This window comes from Ischnura elegans, chromosome 8 (genome assembly GCF_921293095.1).
Source record: "Ischnura elegans chromosome 8, ioIscEleg1.1, whole genome shotgun sequence".
In the NCBI taxonomy this organism is placed as follows: Eukaryota; Metazoa; Arthropoda; class Insecta; order Odonata; family Coenagrionidae; genus Ischnura; species Ischnura elegans.
The window spans coordinates 116885010-116905093 of record NC_060253.1 but is presented as its reverse complement, the minus strand read 5'-3'; the positions used below and the strand labels follow the sequence as shown (position 1 = coordinate 116905093).

The 20084-nt window shown below is 37.1% G+C and overlaps 2 protein-coding genes across 6 annotated transcripts in view; one reads left to right on the top strand and one right to left on the bottom strand.

Annotated features, from left to right (window-relative positions):
- LOC124164351 overlaps window positions 1-20084 on the top strand; it is a 239991-nt gene that overhangs the window by 195372 nt on the left and 24535 nt on the right. For 3 of the 4 annotated variants that reach the window (XM_046541638.1, XM_046541637.1, XM_046541639.1), the window contains one exon: window positions 15083-15295. In XM_046541638.1, the coding sequence (XP_046397594.1) occupies window positions 15083-15295 (213 nt within the window). Of the gene's footprint in view, window positions 1-15082; window positions 15355-20084 lie in introns of those variants that run through there. The other variant, XR_006866034.1, reaches the window with a different exon arrangement.
- Window positions 760-5606, bottom strand: LOC124164348. 2 transcript variants are annotated; one of them, XM_046541634.1, is made up of 6 exons: window positions 4504-5606; window positions 1948-2274; window positions 1685-1753; window positions 1392-1600; window positions 1106-1271; window positions 760-1025 (listed from the first exon to the last, which is right to left on the bottom strand). In XM_046541634.1, the coding sequence occupies exons 2-6, from the start codon at window positions 2240-2242 to the stop codon at window positions 835-837; spliced, it is 930 nt and encodes a 309-aa protein (XP_046397590.1). In that variant the 5' UTR covers window positions 2243-2274; window positions 4504-5606; the 3' UTR covers window positions 760-834. The 2 variants fall into 2 exon arrangements, with proteins under 2 accessions (XP_046397590.1, XP_046397589.1); XM_046541633.1 differs by lacking the exon at window positions 4504-5606 and having other exon boundaries at window positions 1948-2429.

Here is a 20084-nt window from a genome sequence, read left to right as displayed (position 1 = left end):
TTAGGGAATTTACTTTTAAATTAAATTCATGTGTGAAAATATAACGTCACAGGTTTGATTATGTCATTTCTGTGGGAAAAAATTGCATTACAATAAACATGCCATTAAAATACCTTTTCTTTAAATTCCTATGGCTGAATTAACCAAAAAAAAGCATGTCAAAACATGCATTTTAAAATTATTGTTGTTTGGCTGTATTTTAGTTATCATCGTACCGTTTCTAAAAGCTACCCTGTATCATCCCTAACATTAACTTGGCATATTATATGGAAAAAATTTAAATCTTAGTGTCTTGAAACTAGCAGAGTAGCCAAACTTTCATTTGTAATTAGAATAAAGACTTTAATTGACTGCATGTATGACTTCTGATCAAATTGAAACACCTATAGTGTTCCAATTCAGATCATAAAAAGGAATGCATTTTTGTATGAATTTTAAACTCATTCTTTTCTCCTCTCAGGAAGTGGCAGAAGATACAGTCTTCCCAAGGAGGAATGAAAAGTCATTATGCCATCATCTTGATGTCATTTTCAAGTCATGGCTTGGTAGTCACGGTGACCTCAAAATGGTCCCTTGAAATGACATCCTTCTTGACTCATGATGATGTCAATATGACCTTAAATGACTACCTATCATTTTGACCTCACTTTGACCTCACCTTGACTACTTATTATGACCAAACCTAGTTTTTTTTACATCTGAATGTTAATACTTTAATTTATATTGTCATTTTTAGGGATAAATCAAACATCTCAGGTGTAATGGCCATATAATGATTTATTTTAATAAAAAATAGATTTTACAGAAAAAAGGTAAGGAAATGTGTAACTTTTCCTAATCTTCTTGCTCCTTGTCTCCCTCATCAATTACACATGGAGAAATACAATCCTCATTGCCCATTTCAGAATGTTCTGCTTTGCTTCTTCTCCCTTCTAATTGTCTCTGATTGCTGGTGTTAAACCACCGCTGAATTTTTGTCTTTGTTTTGATTAATTTTCCTTGAGGGAAATTCTTCAATTGGGAGACTAAAAACAAAGGAGAAAATAATGCCATAAAGCTGAAAGTTTCAAATTTGGATAAAAAAGGTAGAAGAATTCATACTTACTGCAAATAGCCTTATTTATGTAAGTTTTGCTAAATGTAATTTTTCCGTGTCCTCCATCCCAATTAATACAACGAGCGAATTTATTTGTGAACATTTTTCTTAGTATATGGGCTGCTGACTCCTTTTCATCAGTTTGATCAATCGTCATTTGCCTAACATATGAAACCTGTCAGAAAGGAAACCAAAATAAATTAATCGTAACTTTAACACTGAACAGAAAAAAGAAAAATAGAAGGTGTGAAGTTGATGGATGATGAAGAGTTAGGGTAACAGACAAGTTACTTACAAATGATTTGAAGTTGGATGGAGTTTTGAGGAACTCCTCAAAGTTGCTCAGGTCCTTCTCATTATCCAAAAGTATATTTGGCATATTTGCGGGCTCAAACATTTTATCTTCTGGAGCAATATATGCTAGAATTTTTCCTTGGTTTAGTAGTACGGTGTTCATTTTAATCTCAAGGCTTTTCAGAGATTCTGCAACTAACATTTCATGTTCTGCAATGAATTAAGAGTTACAAATGAGATTGGACAAGACAAATTTTCTCTGAAAATTCGGGAGCAATAATTATGCCAACTTACTCTTATTACAAGCTTGAATATTTGTAATCATTTTTTCACATACCAAGAGCCTGTTTGTTAACTCAACACCTGTGAAAGATATGAAGGAAAAGTTGGTAATTAATAAACTATACTAGTGAAGATAAGAGACATCAGTTTCTTTTACAAAACAGGAAACTGATGATCTGAGTATACCAAAGAACAGTTCAAAATTATCAACATTAAAAAATTAAAAGAGAAGGACAACTTTTATCATATAAACTTCCTATCACCAAGAAAATTACTTTGAGACTCCTGGTTGCCTTCTCCAGATCCTCCTGCATTCTCATCCCTTGACTGTGCTGCATCCATTTCATTATTTATCATGTTACTTGGGTGTTGTTGGATAATGCTTTCAGTATCTTTATTCTTATACTTCTTGGCATCACCCACGTTTCCTATAATAGCCTGTTGTTTTGGTCCATCTTTGGAAATCCCTTTGGCATCCAATTTTCCCTTTTCCAGCTCCATGTCCATCTGCTCAAGACCATTACTCTCACTAGAGCTTTCTTTCTCCTGCATCTGTTGATTAGTATCCATCTTAACCTCAGATGGATATTTCTTCTCATTCACTATATTAACATCAAGAAAGTATGAGATTCAGAACTGTCTACAGCATTTAGAGATTGAGGTTTAACAATGAAAAGCAGAGCCCTATTGAAAATTTCTTATAAGTCTTACAGAAATTCTTATAAGAATTCTGTAAGACTTGTAGGATTCTATAAGTCTTACAGAATTCTTATAGGATTCTATAAGTCTTATAGAAATTCTTTTAGGATTCTATAAGTCTTACATATTTCTTATAGGAGTCTATAAGTCTTATAGAAATTCTTATAGGATTCTATAAGTCTTACAAAAATTCTTATAAGAAATCTGCATTTCTTATAGAATTCTACAATAATGCTGCGCAGGTCGCATACCTTTTATGTTTTCATCCAGCAGGCGTGTCACCATAACTTATGTTGGCAATTGATAATTATTTAAGGAATTCTACATATGATAATTTTTGGAAATTATGTATAACTCTTTTTAAGTAATGTTCTGCTAATTTCCTGGTTTTTTTCAGCATGGTATTTGACATAAATGGTTCCAAGAAGCGGAGGCTTCTTTAATGCTACTTGTTAGGTATAGCTGAGGGCACATGAAAAATTTTAGACTTATAAGATCTGTCTCTTTCGAGTCTACAGATTACTTGACCGATGGAAGTTCGATATGGGCCATGAATAACCACGATGTATACTACGATTGCATACGTTGCAGGATACTGTTCACATGGTTCCCTAGCAACCTAACAACCAAAACTTGTTTGGTTGTTAGGTTGCTAGGGATTGCTTTTATATGTTAATCATTCACTATGTCTTTGTGATAGCAGTTTAATAAAATAAGTCGTGTGCTTCTAACCAAAATAAGGCATTGACCTCATTCGGTAAGTATTAAAAAACTGGCATTCCTAGTATTATGTTACCTTAAACAGATAGTTTCGTTGAATTTTAAACTTTTCATCATTAATTTAGATAGAAATGTATATTTTTCAGATTGTGGCATATCTAACATAAGAGGAAGTTTTAATGAAAACCGTGTTTTAATGGACAAAGAGAGTGATTTAGTCGTCTCTTAAGAGAATGAGAATGAATTTGTATGAGTATGCCAACATCTGCACAGTTATTATTTTATGGAAAATATATCAACTATTATTATCAATCAGTGTTTCTGTGATTCCTATTAATTTCCCTAAATCTTGCACTTATTGTTAGCCATATTCTACGTATCCTTTTCTCTAAAATGGCATCAAATTCCATTTTGCTTTGCTTATTTCTTTCATTATCTATCCAAATCTGCATGTAGAGGTCTCATTCTCTCTGGTATCTTAAATAAACATTGTTCATATGAATTTTATTTATCAAATTTTACTCTTCCTTCCCATATAATTTCTTGAAGTACCTATCCCCAGTGGAAATTGAATTTTATTTCATTTGCTTCTTCAATTTTCAAGGTTAAATCATATTCCATATTGCAATTCCTGTATCTTTCATTGCGTAATGATTGCCAAAGTTGTATTCAATTATCAGTCCATCATTCTAGGCTATGGTTGGTTTCATTGATTTTAGTTTCTTTTAGCATGTGGGGACATTAACCCTATACAGAACCCATGCCTTGAAAGACCTCTATGGTATCTCGCCTTTTCTGGCCAGCCAGGTGAACTTTACAGAGCTTCAATGTCCTTTTTGATGTACACTGATGATAGACATCTACATTTGGTTCATGGGAAATCATTAGGTTTGCTGTATACCAGATATAGGCGTCTACATTTGGATTGAATTAGGTATAATGCTAACTTTGTACTCTCAGTAGGGATGTAAATCTTATGTAGCTTTTTATAGAAGTTTGTGCAAGTGTTTTAAGCATGTTGATATGATATTTATAATAAATATTTCCATCAGAAAATTTGTGATAAATAACATTTTGTAACTGATAGTTAGAAGAAATTTTCTTATTGAAAAATTCTTATAAGAAATATGCCCATTTTCTGATAAGAAATTTTCTTATAGAAAAGTTCTTATAAAAAATTTTCTTATAAGAAATATGCCCAATTTCTGATAAGCAATTTTCTTATAGAAAAATTCTTATAAGAAATTTTCTTATAAGAAATATGCCCAATTTCTGATAAGAAATTTTCTTTTAGAAAAATTCTTATAAGAAATATTCTTATAAGAAATATGTCCAATTTCTGATAAGAAATTTTCTTATAAGAAATTTCCAATAGGGTTTGTCACTGCCAGAAAAGTATTACTTAAAACTACCTTCTTGTACATTCTACCATCCATGATCTCATCTGCATCTTCGTGCTGGTGGTATAAAGTTACTTGGTTGGGTTGTTTCTCTGATTGAGGTTCCATCAAGTATCCACCCCGTTCAACATCTCTGTTGACAAGCTGTTCTAATGGCTTGTAACCTGACCTGAGCAGTTTCTTAATGACACCAATATAGTTTTCAAATGGAAAAGCACTAAGCTCATCTAGTGTACATTCATTTTCCCTGCATTCCTCTACAAGATGTGACAGTGCATGTACATTATATGATACAAAAGTTTCACTAATATATCTCTGGGAATGTTCAATAAATCGCCTCAGTAACAATTGGGCCACATCAAGCATATTCTCCTTCTTCACTAAAGTGGGGCTGCAAAGAATGTACAATGGAACCTGAAGAAGCTTGAAGCTCTTCCACAGACTTTCATTTAAATCCTTGAACAACCATAAACCATCATACAAAAGAATACGCCTGTATTCTGTGGCATGAAATTTGGCCCTGAACTCAAACTGTCTTGGCCTACGATTGAAATCTCTGGGGACACACTGAGCAAGTTCAGAAATTTTATTGTTTATGTCATTGACCTGTTGCTCATTCAATAACCCTCTCCTCTTCTTGCTTCCCATGAGAAACTTCATCCACCGCTTCATTACTCCTTGATATACCAAATGCATTGCATCAAGTCGGAAACTCGAAATCATTTTTGTCATGGGAATGCTCTCAAGAGGGGAGTCACCTGTATGATGCTGTACATTACATCTGTTTTGGAAGGTGATATCTGTTCGCATTGGGGCATCCAAATCATTGAAAGTCATAACACCATTAACCCAAACTCCCTCAACTTCACACTTTTCACATGAAAAATATCCATTATGGCCAATGATGCACTTGACAAGGGCCCTGGCTGGAGCATCAAGAATGTAATGTCTGATTTCAAATTGGTAATTTTGACTGAACATAAATATGCCATTTGCTGTCAATGCCCGGGCTTCCCTCACAAAATCCGCCAAATATTCAATGATGTCACTTGGCTTTCCCTTACCCAGGTAAGTAGCTATAACAAAGGGCTCCTTTTGATTCCTAAGTCTACCCAAAATTGGCCGAATGCTATCGTGAGTGCTTTTAAAGGGTTCAAAACCATCAATGTTGATATCAATAACAACTCTTTTGAATTCGTTTAAGTATTTCTCTGTCAGCCTTTGCTCAAGATTTTTTTTCAGCCCTTTATACCAAAATTTTCCCATTCCCATTCTGGGAAGTTCATCAACACAATGAGGAGTTCCAAGCAAGGCACTATGAGTTAGAGGTAAGTAAGGATGAATAGGATTAAGTATACTAAGCAGGGTATCGATTTTTTTGAGTGAAACACCTCTATGAGCCCATTCTTTGAGTGCCCTTAACAGATAGGCCTCTCTGTCCTCATCATCCTGAAGTTGAGGATTATTGGCAACAATTACTTCTTCAAATATGAAAAGGTCTTCATCACTTTCCTCTGATGTGCCACTTGCAGTAGAATCACTTTGAACTAAGTTATCACCTACATCCATGGGATCTTCAATAATATGCTCTTCATTATTATTAGAGTTCAATTGTTCATCTTGATCTGTGGATTCATCATCTGCATTACAGCTGTCATCACTCATATATTGTGATAGTGTCCGAGCTCTTTCTACCTCTGCTCTAGCACGGCGTTTAAGTTTGCGTTGAGCCTAAAAGAATACAGATGAATTTATGTGCAATAAATAATAATGGAGATCTGTTCAGAAACTAAACGTTACAGTGGTATCAATCAGAGGCGGACTGGCCAGCGTGGGCAGGAGGAAATTAATGCAGGGGCACCTGACCCCAGGACTGAAGGCCCCTAACTAAGGACTGAAGGGAAGCCCAAGGGGTTTTTTCTGCACACGGCGTTTTCCTAGGACCAGACAAGCCTATGATGTACTAAAATGAAAGGACACACTAAGACCCCTGAAGCGGTGCGACCTGTCCACCTTCTTTTTCCTTTTGCCAGTGTTCTAAAATTGTAATTATCAAGAAACATAAGAACTGAATTACCCATGCGGTGGTGCCCTGTAGTACCAATTCCGACCCTAATAGCATCAATTGCCCAGTGAATCAGTGGCGCAGCAAGTGGGGGAATTTGGGGGATAAACCCCCCCCCAGAGCTCAGAGAAATTTTTAAGTTTAATCCATTTTACTTAATGGATTAGTATTACTTATTGAAAAGTGTTAGGATTAATCAAATATCCCTCAGAAAGCCGTAAAACTCACCGTTTTGAACTATTATTCTTCAAATGTTTCTGGAGGGCCCCCGCAATTCCTACTTACCCTGGTGGGTATGCAATACCCCCAAACACCTAAGTATTAGTTGCTCCTAAACCCCCCCCCCCCCAGCCTTAATTCTTAGTTGCGCCCCTGCAGTGGATAACACGATTGTAACAAGTATGGAGTGATGTGAATGATGGAATGGGAAACAACATTTCTCAAACTGACATTTTAAACAAAGTCAACCATCACGAATTATAAATGCGACTGTGAAGAATGCAAGCATTGCAGAATATTTGTGATAGGATAAACAAAAAATCCTTTAAAAGTTTACTTAACACTTATTAAATAATACTTACTGATTTATTCTGTTGAGACATGACTCTCAAATGCTTCTCTCAAATCTCACTGGCTTCTTCTTCTCCTCAATGGCTGCAACCTAGAGCTCTTCCTTCGAAGGAAGGCCTCACGAACGATCGTTTGTGAAAATGAGCGTTAACAGCCACAGAAAAGGCTTATTGTAGTGAAACAAACACTAAATTCCAGCAGAACCAGTTGCTTTAAACTTATACGAATTATTGTTCTTGCATTAGTTACGTTATAACTACAATATCAACAGTAAATTGTTGATTTTAATTGAAGACCGCTATGTATTTGTAGCGTTACTGACAATGAGTATTATTCCCATAGCGACGCACGTATGCACATCCGCGCCGATGCAAGTGAATATTATTGAAAGCAGGTGGAAGCTTTATTTATTACGTAAATGCGACAATTGGCGACGAGTTGCATTTTTCTTGAAAAACCGCGGTGCGTTACAGTTGGTCGAGTTTATACGAAATTCGAAACGTTTTGGGCGCGTGGCGGGTTTCTTTCGGAATATTTTCGACGCAATAGGTTTACTCCCGCGCCTTCTCTTTCGGTAGTAATGAAGAAAAGACCATTTTTAAGGAACAATTATCATATCAAGTCATTGCATCGCGTACGAAAATCGCCCAACAGCTAAATTATTTACGTGCTGACCTGAAAATCGCCTTCCGTTAAAATACCACGATGTATCTAAAAAAAAAACGATCTTCGCCATGTTAAAATATCACGAAATATCATCCGATAAAAATTTTCTTAAGATAAAATATCACGATGCACTGATGAAAAAATATATTAGATGAAAAAATGCCTCCGAGTTTGATTTGAAATTGACGACAGATATAAAATATCACGATATGTAATTCGTTCAAATTATGATAAAACTCACGAACTCCATCCATATATAGTATCTTTGAATTATTGACGCATTAATGACAGGTTCATTTTATGATCAATTGATTATACATGTATGCAATGAACGCATCAATTATCCTAAACCGATTAAAATATCGGGCCCGATAAAAATCACCTTCATAAAAAATAACCCGATCATTCCATAAAAAATCTCAAACCAAATAAAATATCGCGACATATAATACGATAAAAAATTGCCTTTAGATAAAATATCACGGATATGCAATTAGATGACAAAATACCTCCTAATGAATATCACGATATACTATCGGATAAAAAAATCGCCTCCTTCATCCCAAAACTTCCATCATTTGTTACGTAATTTCTTAGTGGAGAATTCATATTCAATATAAAATAAGTAATTTTTTAAATACATCGATATAATGTCTAGCTTAAACGAAGGCCAACCCTACAGCTGTCTTCTCCCAACATAATTTTCCGTCGCCAAAGCATGACAATATATCGGGCGCGATGACGCAATTTTTTTACGGGCAATAAATCACGATGTTTTATCCGAGCGGCAATTTTTATTGGACGATATTTAGTGATATTTTAGCATTGGCGATTTTTTATAGGATGGTATAACGTTGTATTTCATTAGAAGGCGATTTTTATCAGGTTCGATATTTTTTATTGGATTAAAAATCGTTATCTTATCGAAAGTCCACTTTCTACCTTATGATACATCGTAATATTTTGTAGGAAGGCTATTTTTAACGCTACCAATATATTTAAAAGGCTCCGTTAATTTATCCCACCCATATTTTCATTGTATGATGTATCGTGATATTTTTTTCCGTTACGATATTTTATCAGTCCCGATACTTTTATTGCGCTCCACCATTAATCGATTATTTTCAAATATCAATTTCATATTACGAATTTAATTAAATATGACGATACTTCACAATATATCGCCCGGGACTAGTGGCGCAGTCGCGTCTTGGGGAGACACTGGGGGTGAGGGCAGAAGGGGGAATTTTAGGGGACGCCGCCTAGTAAATTGAGACCTAAAACCTAATGGATGTAGAAACTGGCTATTAGCCAAAGGGTCCCAGGTTCAAACGGGGGGTGAAGCTTTGGACTCCCCGAAATTAATATTCATCTGTAGATCTAGAGCACTTAGTGCAGGAAGGCGGGTATTGGAACTACTCCACCAGTCATTCATAAAAAATATAGGGTGTCATTTAAAAAAGACATACCACTCTTCAAATCTTTGTAGAAACAAAGATACAAGGAAGGCAGTCATGCTGATTAATGTCCCCCTGAGGGCTTATGAACATTTGCTTGACACATTTTTGAACTTCCATCTGAACAAAAAGTTATTTCGGGTGGTCAAGATAAATGGGATACCCTGCATAATTGGAATCAAGATCAAACAGTCTGCTTGCTTAGAAGAAAACAATATTAGGGAGCCAACGCATCTCAAAGTCTTTGATCACTCTATTGAAAAGTGCTTCAAGCAAACATAAAGGAAGATGAATCTAAACCATTTCCTATACTGGGCTGGGTATTAATAATATTACCACAGATAAACTGATATTCACTTTATCATTATGGCCCAATGGTTTTATCCCTGAGTAATGTGCACAAATAGACTTGCATCCAACAAATCAAATCCCATTACTTATCCCCTCTTTAACAAAATCACAGTGACATCTTTAACTACAAAAAATTATCAAAAATGAGACACAAAATTGATTGAAATGTTTTCTTTTAATAACAATTACCTGATTGGAACTTTGATCCAAAACTTTTTACATCATCATGAAGATGTTTTTGACATGAAGCTACACTTAAACCCACTACACCTAAATGAAAAATAAACACTATAAAAAATGTAAATAACTTTAAATGACTCAATAAGTAGTAAAGCCGAGAAGTTTTTCTTCATAATCCTCCCACACTACGGTGATGCAATGCGTCAAGCATTAAAATAAATTTAAGTTTATGCATATGCAATGTTTTTCAATCCACAGAAGATGGATTGACTGAGCTGTCTCAGGAAGTGTGAGAAGGTTGAAAATATTAAGAATATGCTTCATTTAAAATAAAAAATGTTGCAATAGGCAACACTTCTACTTACCCAGATTCTGATGAAGGAAGCAAAAGTAGAACTTCAGCGGTTGATAAACTTTTGTTGGAGAAGTTTCGCAAACATAACACTACAAAATTACGTAGTAACAGTAGATGATTGCCTAGGTGCTGGTGAAACAAGTAAAAGAAGAACTTAAGAGGCTGTTATGCTTCGGCAGGATCAATTCCGCTCACGAAGAACACAACACAGTTCACGTAACATTATTAATGTGCACATGAATACGACAACGGCCAACAAACGGCCATGGCCGTTGGCATGTTGTTTTTCTCTCAATGGAAATCGACTATTGGTGGAATCGACCATCGATGGTATCCACAATGGATAGCTTGACATCGCGGGCGGGAGTCTAAATCTTGGTAGGCGAAAAATTAAGTTTCGCCTTATGACTTGAGGAATAAATCCCACTGGGAAATATATCTTTTTTGTATCATCGCCTTAGTAGATTAAAAAGCACGAGTGAAATCACATTTCGAAGAACATTCTTCTTTATGAAACGAGGAAAACTTATCATGGCAGGATTTTTTTTACATCTCAAGGGAATTGATTGATTTTTTAATTAATCTGCATGTCGTAGCACCCCAGGTGGACGGCGTTCTTGGGTGTTCCGAAAAGAAATGATGAAACACACTGTAACAACTGTGACTCAGTTATTACATACACAAAAGCCTACTGTCAAAATATATACCGCGAATATCCCACAATGGTTCGCAATGTCTCTGGGACGAAATAGGAATATAAGGGATCAAAATAGGATATTCCAGGAATATCCTCTGCTGTGTGGGTACCTATTCTTTTAGCTCAATATTTTCATATTTTAATGAATGAGGGAAAATTGTTGTAAGGACGTTGCAAAGCAACCTCTCTGCAACGTTGCAAAGAGACCTAAGTAGCTCTGCAACCTCGTGCAACCTGTCTGCAACGTTGCCAGGACGTTGCAAAGAGACCTCAACAGCCCTGCAACCTCTGCAACCTCGTGCAACCTGACTGCAACGTTGCTGCAACTCATTGTGTTTACAGGGCTAGCCCAGGGAAAGAAACAAGCCCCCCTCCGTTTATGTGTGATATTTGTGTGCCTGGTTGTGTGAAGTGCCTGGGTTGAGCTCTACCCTCACCTTTCCAAACCAACCTTCAGGTTGAAATGCTGAGGGAGTGAGTAGTGTTGAAATCAATTTTATAATCAGGAATTTTGTGTGGGATGGGGGATCCAAAACCAGGGGGGAAAAAGGTCCGGGGTGTCCGGACCCCCTGGATCTCCCTTATACTATGCCACTGGTTGGCAATATTTGACCTGATTAAATTTTCAATAGGTTCTTCATACTTTCATGTGACAAATGAATTCAAAGTCAAAATGACATCACTTTGACCTCAGAATGACCCTCAAAAAGTTAGCTTTTGCAGTCATGACTGAGTAGTGACTTTTTGTAGGTCATTTTGAGGTCAAAGTGATATCATTTTGACTTTCCTTCCTCCTTGGGTTGGTTCCCTGAATTGAAGTTTCATCATTCTTGCATCCCATCAGGGGAGGAGGGATGAATGGCCCTTTCACGTTTGTTAGCAATTATTTTGTGTCAGTATTTGGTCCAAAGGCATTTCAAGGAATGTATGTATAGAACATATAATATGTTCCAAAACTGTATGAGAACAATGAAAAATACGTTTACATTGGAACCTCAGCTTTGTAATAGTTCTCTAAAGAGACATTTCTCACAAAGAAAGTTATGTAATTGTCTTTTCAAAGCCATTCAAAGTTGTCTCTTTTTCACATGGCATGGAAATGCATCATATAGTTTTATCCCTATGTATTATGGACCCCAAGGACACAATTTTAAATTTTGTTGCTTAGTATGAAAAGCCTCAGATCTCCTTGTGGTAGTTATAGTGGTTGTGGAGGTCAACTAGAGACATATAGGATCTCACATATAGCACAACATTACATATTTGTTGCATACAGTTGTTTTTTTTATTTTAAACAATTGAGGTGTTGGGAATTTACACCCTAAATAATAGTGCCGGAAGAGATGTGGGAGTAATATATGTATGTATTAGGAAAAGTACACAAAACTTTGTACATCAGTACTAACAGCATGGGTAGCATATAGTACAGTCCGGCCGCGGAGAGTTGTCCGTTGACAGCTAGAAGGGGTAGGGGGCAATGTTGCCAGGTCAGAAAGGGAAACGCCCACACCACACGTAAACCAAAGGGTTCCGTGAAGAAAGGAGCCGGAAGGGACGACGGGCATGAAGGGCCAACGGAAGAGTCGCGGTCAGCATTACCTTTTTATCCTTTACTTTCCTACTACTCTGCCCTCACTGAGAAAAATAGCGGTCGCGCAAATATCACGTATTGCCCTCAAACGAACCGGTAATTGAAGTAAAATATAGAAAAATGCTGCTAATTTAAATGCCGGAGTGTAAATGATAACTCTAGGAAAAAAAACAATCATAGAAAGGACTCCAGTGAACCAAATGCAGTTTCTGATTTGACATTAAATAAAGAAAGTAATTTTCCTTCTATTCGTTTTATCCTATGCTTTTAAAACGCAACATAATTGAGAAATTGAAATACTTCCGCCGAAAGCGCTGAGAAGTTTTCGTGAAAAGCATTGGAAAAAGCACAAGTAACTATCCAGAATACCACCACAGCAATGCCTACAGCACAGTGAACTAAGAACGCACGCAAGAGCAAAGAGACAATCTATGGAAAGTTTTGTTTTGGTGATTCAGGCTTATTTCAGTACTTCATACACATGTGACAACGTTGCTTGACTAGGCGAGGGTGTGAGGTGCGTTTGGGGGACAGCGATTGGCTGCAAACCGTTTTGGCAAAGGGTTCCCCACCCCTTCTTCTGAGCTGTCATCGGACAACTCTCGGCGGCCGGACTGTAGATAGCTTAACTTTTTACAATAATTTTAAATGCTATAGTTGACCATTGTAATAGTCGACCAAGGTGAACACGATGAAATTTTGCTTACCCTAGAGCACACTAACAGAACGGTCAAAATGGGATCTCATTCCATGGAAAACCTTGTGAGATGCTGAGAATAACGTGAATTATTATTTCAATACATTTAGAGTTAATTTATTGGTTGGTAACCCAATACAGAGTTATCCCAGCTGATGCAAGTCGAATATCTGAGATGAAGTATTTGCAATCTTTCTGGACTTCCCCAACTTGTAATCCATTTGTCATATAAGATTTTACCAAATATGAAAATAACTCTAATTCCTATTTATTCACATTTGCAGAGGGATATCTGCTGGTAGACAGAATTTACGGTGTTTGTCAATTCAAAGTATACACTTAAGTTACGATTTATGTTGTTGTTGGTAAAATTACTGGCAGAGTAAAGTGCATGGGTATAATAGGTTTTTGTTTCAGAAGCCAAATTGAGAACTATATAGGATGTTATATCTGTGCAAAAACTTGATCAGACTTGCACAGCAAACATTCTATTTCTTAGAAAACAGGTAATACGGCAGTAAGTCGGTAATTGGTGATAGCATTCCTTCAACCCTTGTTTTTGAACACAAATTACTTTTTAGGTTTTAGGACGTTATAGATGGAAAAAGGAAGTCAAGATGCCATGATTACATTCTTTAAAAACAATTCCTCTAATGCCATCCAGACCAGGAGAGTTTTCAGTTTTTCTTTTCATACCTTGATGTTCCATAATGCCGACGTTTTGTATTTACACCTATCCTTTGTGTGGATGATATTTTATACGTATTAATCTGTTAAAATAAATGTTTTGCTACCAGTATATTCTGATTTTCATATCTTTTTTCCTCCATAAATGGTCAATGCTATTGAGTATCTCCTTTCTGTAAGTTTTCATACAATGCTTTCTTTCCGTAGCTCTTTTTATTATTCTCTGCCATTTTTGATCAGCTAAAGGCTTTTGAGCAAATAGAATACACTTCATATAGATTTTCTATGCATTCTTTCAGATGCTTACTAAGGGCGTATAACATGCCCTATAATATTACATGCCTATTTCTGAGGTGCATAAAAATTGAGGAAAATTTGAACACTAAATTCCTTTTGAAATTAAAAAATAAATGCTGTAACTTTAAATTTTGCATAGGTTCACCTTATTATGAATATTAATATTAAGTGGATTTTGGCCAGAAAATGAATATGTATAATTATTGCACGACGGCCTGTAGATACATATGTATATTACATGTATGGGTATTCAGATTTCCAATTTGTGATACGTATGTATAAATACATCCTAAGGGACTTCTGAAGGTCTTTAATGTGAAATTTACAGACATAATATGATCATATTCCATCGTATACATAGGTATATTTCATGTATGGGTATTCAGAATTCAAATTTGTAATATGCAAGTATACATACATCCTAATGGACTTCTGAAGCACTTTTACGTGAAATATACAGATGTAATAGGATCGTATACATATGTATATTTCATGTATGGGTATTCAGATTTCCAATTTGTAATACGCAGGTATGCATACATCCATAGGGACTTTTGAACCACTTTTACGTGAAATATACAGATTTAGTATGATCGTATTCCATCTTATACATATGTAATTGGTCACATATTTTTTGTGTATTATTGATGTAATACAAATGCCGTGTTATCTGGGTATTTTAACGTAAACGAAAAAAAAATTAAAAGTAATTACTATTTGTCAAAATGTTGGGTAAGAAGCGTCCATTAATTACGTGAAGGGATTTTGGTGATTTGATCAGTGATATATCTTGAGATTCGGCTCGACCCCCTCACTCCCTCTCCCTATAGTCTCACGAAAGATTGTTCAAAATGCGTATTTTCAGTGTAAATACGTTAATGTATGCTTCATTTTGTTGGATTTATTTAGAGGGCAAGTTTGATTGCTTGTTTCTGAAGTAGGTATTCAATGGACCGTCTCCTTTCTTTTCTTGTCTAGCTCTGTTTCTGGGGGCTAGTGGTCTGCGCGATGTTCGCATCGAAGTGCCAGAGGCGGTGCGTCACAGCGACCGGGCGAAGCTCGGCTGCCACTACGACCTCGAGTGCTCGCCCCTCTACTCCATCAAGTGATACTGCGGCGACGAGGAGTTCTACAGATACGTGCCCAAGGAGTCCCCATCCTCAAAGGTCTTCCCGCAGCATCAACAGGGATGTGAGTCTCATCCCCTCTCTAATGTTACGTCAACTATTCTCAACACTGTAAGAAGTTTGATAAAGTTTAGATTGAGTTCACTGTGGTTAAAGGCGAAAGGAAATTCATATGAATTTAATCACTTTGAGGGCTAATGACGTAATGTTACATTGTCGCGAAACTTCGTAAACTGCGGGCAATGTAAAAGTTCGTTGGTTTCAATTTGATTGTTTTTTATGTTGCCGCCGTAATATTAAGTTCGGACATCTACGAAGAAATGCTCCTTGGAGGATTTAGTGGAAGATATTTCAACTTTCGATGCAATGTGGTAAAATTATTAAAAATATCTAAAATTTCGGAAAAGTGACCTGCGTTGGAGTAAGGATTGCACATAATGAGCTAGCATGCTAAAAAAAAGTAATTTTGAACTGTCATGTAACCTTATGACTAATAACTCTAACTACATCAGTTTCTTATGACTATCGTGGGTCAGAATTTAATCTAAAATGGACTTGGTGTGATTAAATCCCCATCATTTCTTTTGTAAAAACTTGAAACAAATTTTTTCTCATTTTAGTTCAGTAATTTTTTGTTTGGATAAAAATCGTCACTCAAACTTCTTGCGGAAGTTTTGTCATAGATAAAATATTTATTCATGTTTTGCAGCTGTTTTGGACGTATTTTATTCGCACTTCCTCAATTATTCTAGTATTTTTTGTTGATAAAATTGCCTTGAAGTATAATTGGTAAAACCAATGGCACTGTAAACCATTGGCATTTCAATTAATTTTCTCATCCTATTTTCAAACGAATTCCTTGGGTATTTTTGCCCTGTGGGAAGAGATGTAATAAAAGCTGAGTCTTTGAAACAATTGCAGAAATTTGCTGTCAAACGTTTGAGGTCTGTGAGACTCTCTGGCCCTTTATTCCGAGTTATGTGATTACTTTCACTTCCTCGCGAGTCTATTGCTCCTCCACCTCTCTCCTTTTCTCTCTTTGCTCGGTAAACAAGGTCGAGGATCCATTCTCGCTGTGTGAGGAAATTCCTTTGACATAAGTCCAATATGTCCTTCTGTCATCAGCTGCAACCAAGTTCACACTTCGAGTTGCCATGCGAAAAATAAATTCATCGCAGGAACATACCCTAAGAGACCACAATTAAACAATGTTGAAAGATGTTTAGCTGAATATTCTATCGGTTTCATTGATGTAACTATCCTTATTACTCAGTTTACAGAATCCTGGGGTATCCAACTATACAACATAATCTTTTCTTACCTTTTTTGCCATCATTTTTGTGTATTTTTTTCGAAAATGAACTGGTATTACAAGAGTAACTTGTGACTTTAAATTGAAACTTACTCCTTTGGTACCGTGGCAAACATTTCCAAGTTGTGTCCTAATTATAAAAACTGAAGGTAAAATGTTATTTTATTGGGATAAATAAATATTTAACTGCCTTTTTATGCCTTTAATTACATGTAGGTATATTAGCAAACTACTTGTTACTCACAAATACGCTCTGGTTTATTTAGTTTTTCCTGTATGAAAGATAATACAATTTTTCAAACAAGACACCCTAACAGAACGAGCGTCTCAGAGTGGAAAAAAGCATTCATACCTCACGAATTCCCAGAAAGTTGCAATTTTATAAATGGTCCACTAAACTTCCATGTCCTCTTACGAGGAAAGAGTCCAAAACTTTGCCTGATGGGGACTAATAACAACGTGCCATCAAAGTTTTTGTCTCACGAAAGAATAGAAATGACACTTAAAATTCTCTCCACGGCAGTTCACTCTGAGAAATGACCCGGAAGCGGTGAAGTCATGAATATATTCTGTCTAGCTTACTTAGTGCTCCATCTGCACGATGGGAAGGAAGTAATTTATTTTATGTAGCGCACGCATTCGTTGAAAATCCCGATGGGGAGCAGCTAGGGCGAGGCGATCCACTCGTTTTGCGTGGCATATGATCATCATTAATGAACGACTTCCCAATAACTTGAGCGCCGATTTCGTCATTATATCTTACATTTTAAATCCTTTTCTTCGTTCCCTGTGTTTTTTATCTTTGGCCGACACCCTCTTTTGATGACAAATTTATAGGAGCATAAAATATAGTTCACACCTGATGAGTCAAAACTAAATACTGTCAAACATTTAGCAATGAATAAAACACTCGTAGACAATACTTCGCTGATTCACCTGCTCTGTTATCCTGAAATATTTTAAAAATATGTATTTTCCTTCCATCTTTAATTTGCCTGTGGATTTCCTGTAATAGGTCGTATTGCATAAAATACACGGGAATGAGACCACTGAGACTAGGATGTAGTAGGTCAAATCAAAAAATATTTATCGTATTATTTAAAAGCCATCTCTATAACCCTGCAATGTATTTACCTGTTTTGATACAGCATAGCCATTGAAAAACCTATCCTACTAAGGATAGAATTCCTGCGTATTTGGATATAATACCTGACTTCTCCAAAGATAGCCACTCTCCAGTACAGATGAAAAGATTTTCTCAAAAGCACTTTCATAACAACTATATGCTCTGCATAGCTGTTGATCATATTGCATGAAATACACCCATGTCTCGTATAGCGCAAGGAATGCGTTCCTTGGGGTCTTTGCGCTATACAAATTTGCGTTATACAAGAGCGTTTTAACATTGGGAAGATAGGGATGCGTTCCTGGTAGCATAGGTCTTGGGTATTGAATTTCCTCTAAAACATATTATTATTATTATAGTATTCTACCGATTAAGGTAGGTTTCCATGGAGTACGCAAGAAGTGATCTGGGAGCCTCCCTTTCCTTCCAGCACTGCCTTCTTTAACTCACAGTAAGGCCTACTCTCTTTCAATCTATCTAAAAATCCTATTCTTCTCCTTCCCTTCCCTCGTTTCCCTAACATTCTAGCCTCTAGCACCATTTTCAACATCCCCTCACCACTAAGCACTAACTCCATCCATACCTTCTGTCTCCTGCGTATCTCATCTGAAAGCTGCCTCTCCTCGCCAACCATATCCAGCACTTCGTCGTTCCTTTTCCTCTCCGTCCATTTCACCCTCTCCATTCTTCTCCATGCCCACATCTCGAATGCCTCCAATCTTCTCTCGTCTTCTTTCCTCAGTGTCCACGTTTCCGCACCGTAGAGAGCTACACTCCAGATCAAACTCTTCACTTACCTTTTCTTTAAACTCTTACATAACGATCCTCTTAGAAGCTCCTTCCGGTTCATGAATGCCTCCTTCGCTAATGCAATTCTCTTCCTAATGTCCTTACTACTGTATCCGTTTTCCTCTAACGTACTGCCTAAATAGTTGAATTGCTCAACCTGCTCAAGTTTTTCACCACCCATCTTTATCTTAAGTCTCACATTCCTCCCTCGTGATGCTTTACAAAACCGCATTACCTTAGTTTTCTTGTGATTAATCCTCATCCCATATTCCTCGCAACGCTCGTATAACGCATCCACTAGAGCCTGAAGCCCCCTTGCTGACTGGCTAATCAGCGCCTGATCATCCGCGAATCTCACTGATTTGAACATCATTCCTCCCACTTTTATCCCAACTTCTAACTCATCCCATGCTTCCCTTACCATCTCTTCAGCGTACACGTTAAAGAGCAGCGGCGATAGAGGACAGCCTTGCCTCACACCTCGGCCAATGCTTGCCCACCCGGATTCTCCGTCCGCTACCCTCACTTGTGCAGTCTGGGCCATATACAGATTACGAATCAGTCGTCTATCCCTCCAATCTACACCTATTCTCTTGAGAATATCCATTATCTTTACCCAGTTCACTCTATCAAACGCTTTTTCAAAATCCACGAAACACGCATATACGTCCTGGTCGTATTCTAGGTTCCTCTCCACGAGGGACCTCATTATTGCTATTGCATCACGAGTTGACTTCCCCTTTCTGAAACCAAATTGATCTTCGCCCAAATACTCGTTTGCCCTCGCCTCCATTCGTCTGTTCAATATCCTCAGCACCACTTTCGCCGCATGCGATATTAAGCTGATAGTCCTATAATCTCCGCATTCCACAGATTTCTTCTTTTTCGGAAGCGGAATTAAAACCGTCTTCACGAAATCTTCCGGCCAGCATCCCTCCTCATAGATCCTGCGCACTAGTTCGAAAAACCTATTCTTACCTTCCTTCCCTAGATTCTTCAGAAGCTCACACGGGATATTGTCCACGCCTACTGCTTTCCTAGCCTTCATATCACGGAGTGATCTCTCTATTTCCGAATCTAATATCCCCGGCCCAAGATTATCCTCCTCCACTGCACTTTCCTCCTCTAGAGTCAATCTCTCTGGTCTGTTCAGTCCGTCATACAGGTCCTCCACGTATTCCTTCCATCTACTCTGTACCTCTTCTCGCTCGGTTAGCATCCTCCCATCTTTAGCCTTAATTTTAGACATGGCTTGTCCTCTTTTGCCGCCCGATAGCGACTTAACTTTGGCGTACAACGCGCCTATTTCTCCATCCTTCTGGAACTTTTCCATTTCCTCACACTGTCTTTTCCACCAAGCCTCCCTTGCCCTCTTAGTTTCACGTCCTAATCGATTATTCAGTTCCCTATAGATTCTTTTTCCCAGTTCCGTGTCCACGTTCTTCCACTTCCTCCTCTCCTCCATTTCCCTTATCATGTTCTCCGTTACCCACGGCTTCTTTATCCTTCTACTGTCAACGTAACCAATTGACTTCTCCACCGCTTTGACTATTCCCGTTTTAATATTATCCCATCTTTCCTCAACAGTCTTAGTACTTTCAATCTCCCATATACTAATGTCCACTA

What these genes read in the sequence shown, in the direction of transcription:
- LOC124164348 (XM_046541634.1), bottom strand. Translation starts at nt 2,242, where the DNA reads ATGGATACTAATCAACAGATGCAGGAGAAAGAAAGCTCTAGTGAGAGT. An exon ending in AGGCAACCAGGAGTCTCAAA is followed by an intron (nt 1,754 to 1,947) that starts GTAATTTTCTTG and finishes TATCTTTCACAG; the next exon opens with GTGTTGAGTTAACAAACAGG. An exon ending in CATAAATAAGGCTATTTGCA is followed by an intron (nt 1,026 to 1,105) that starts GTAAGTATGAAT and finishes CTTTGTTTTTAG; the next exon opens with TCTCCCAATTGAAGAATTTC.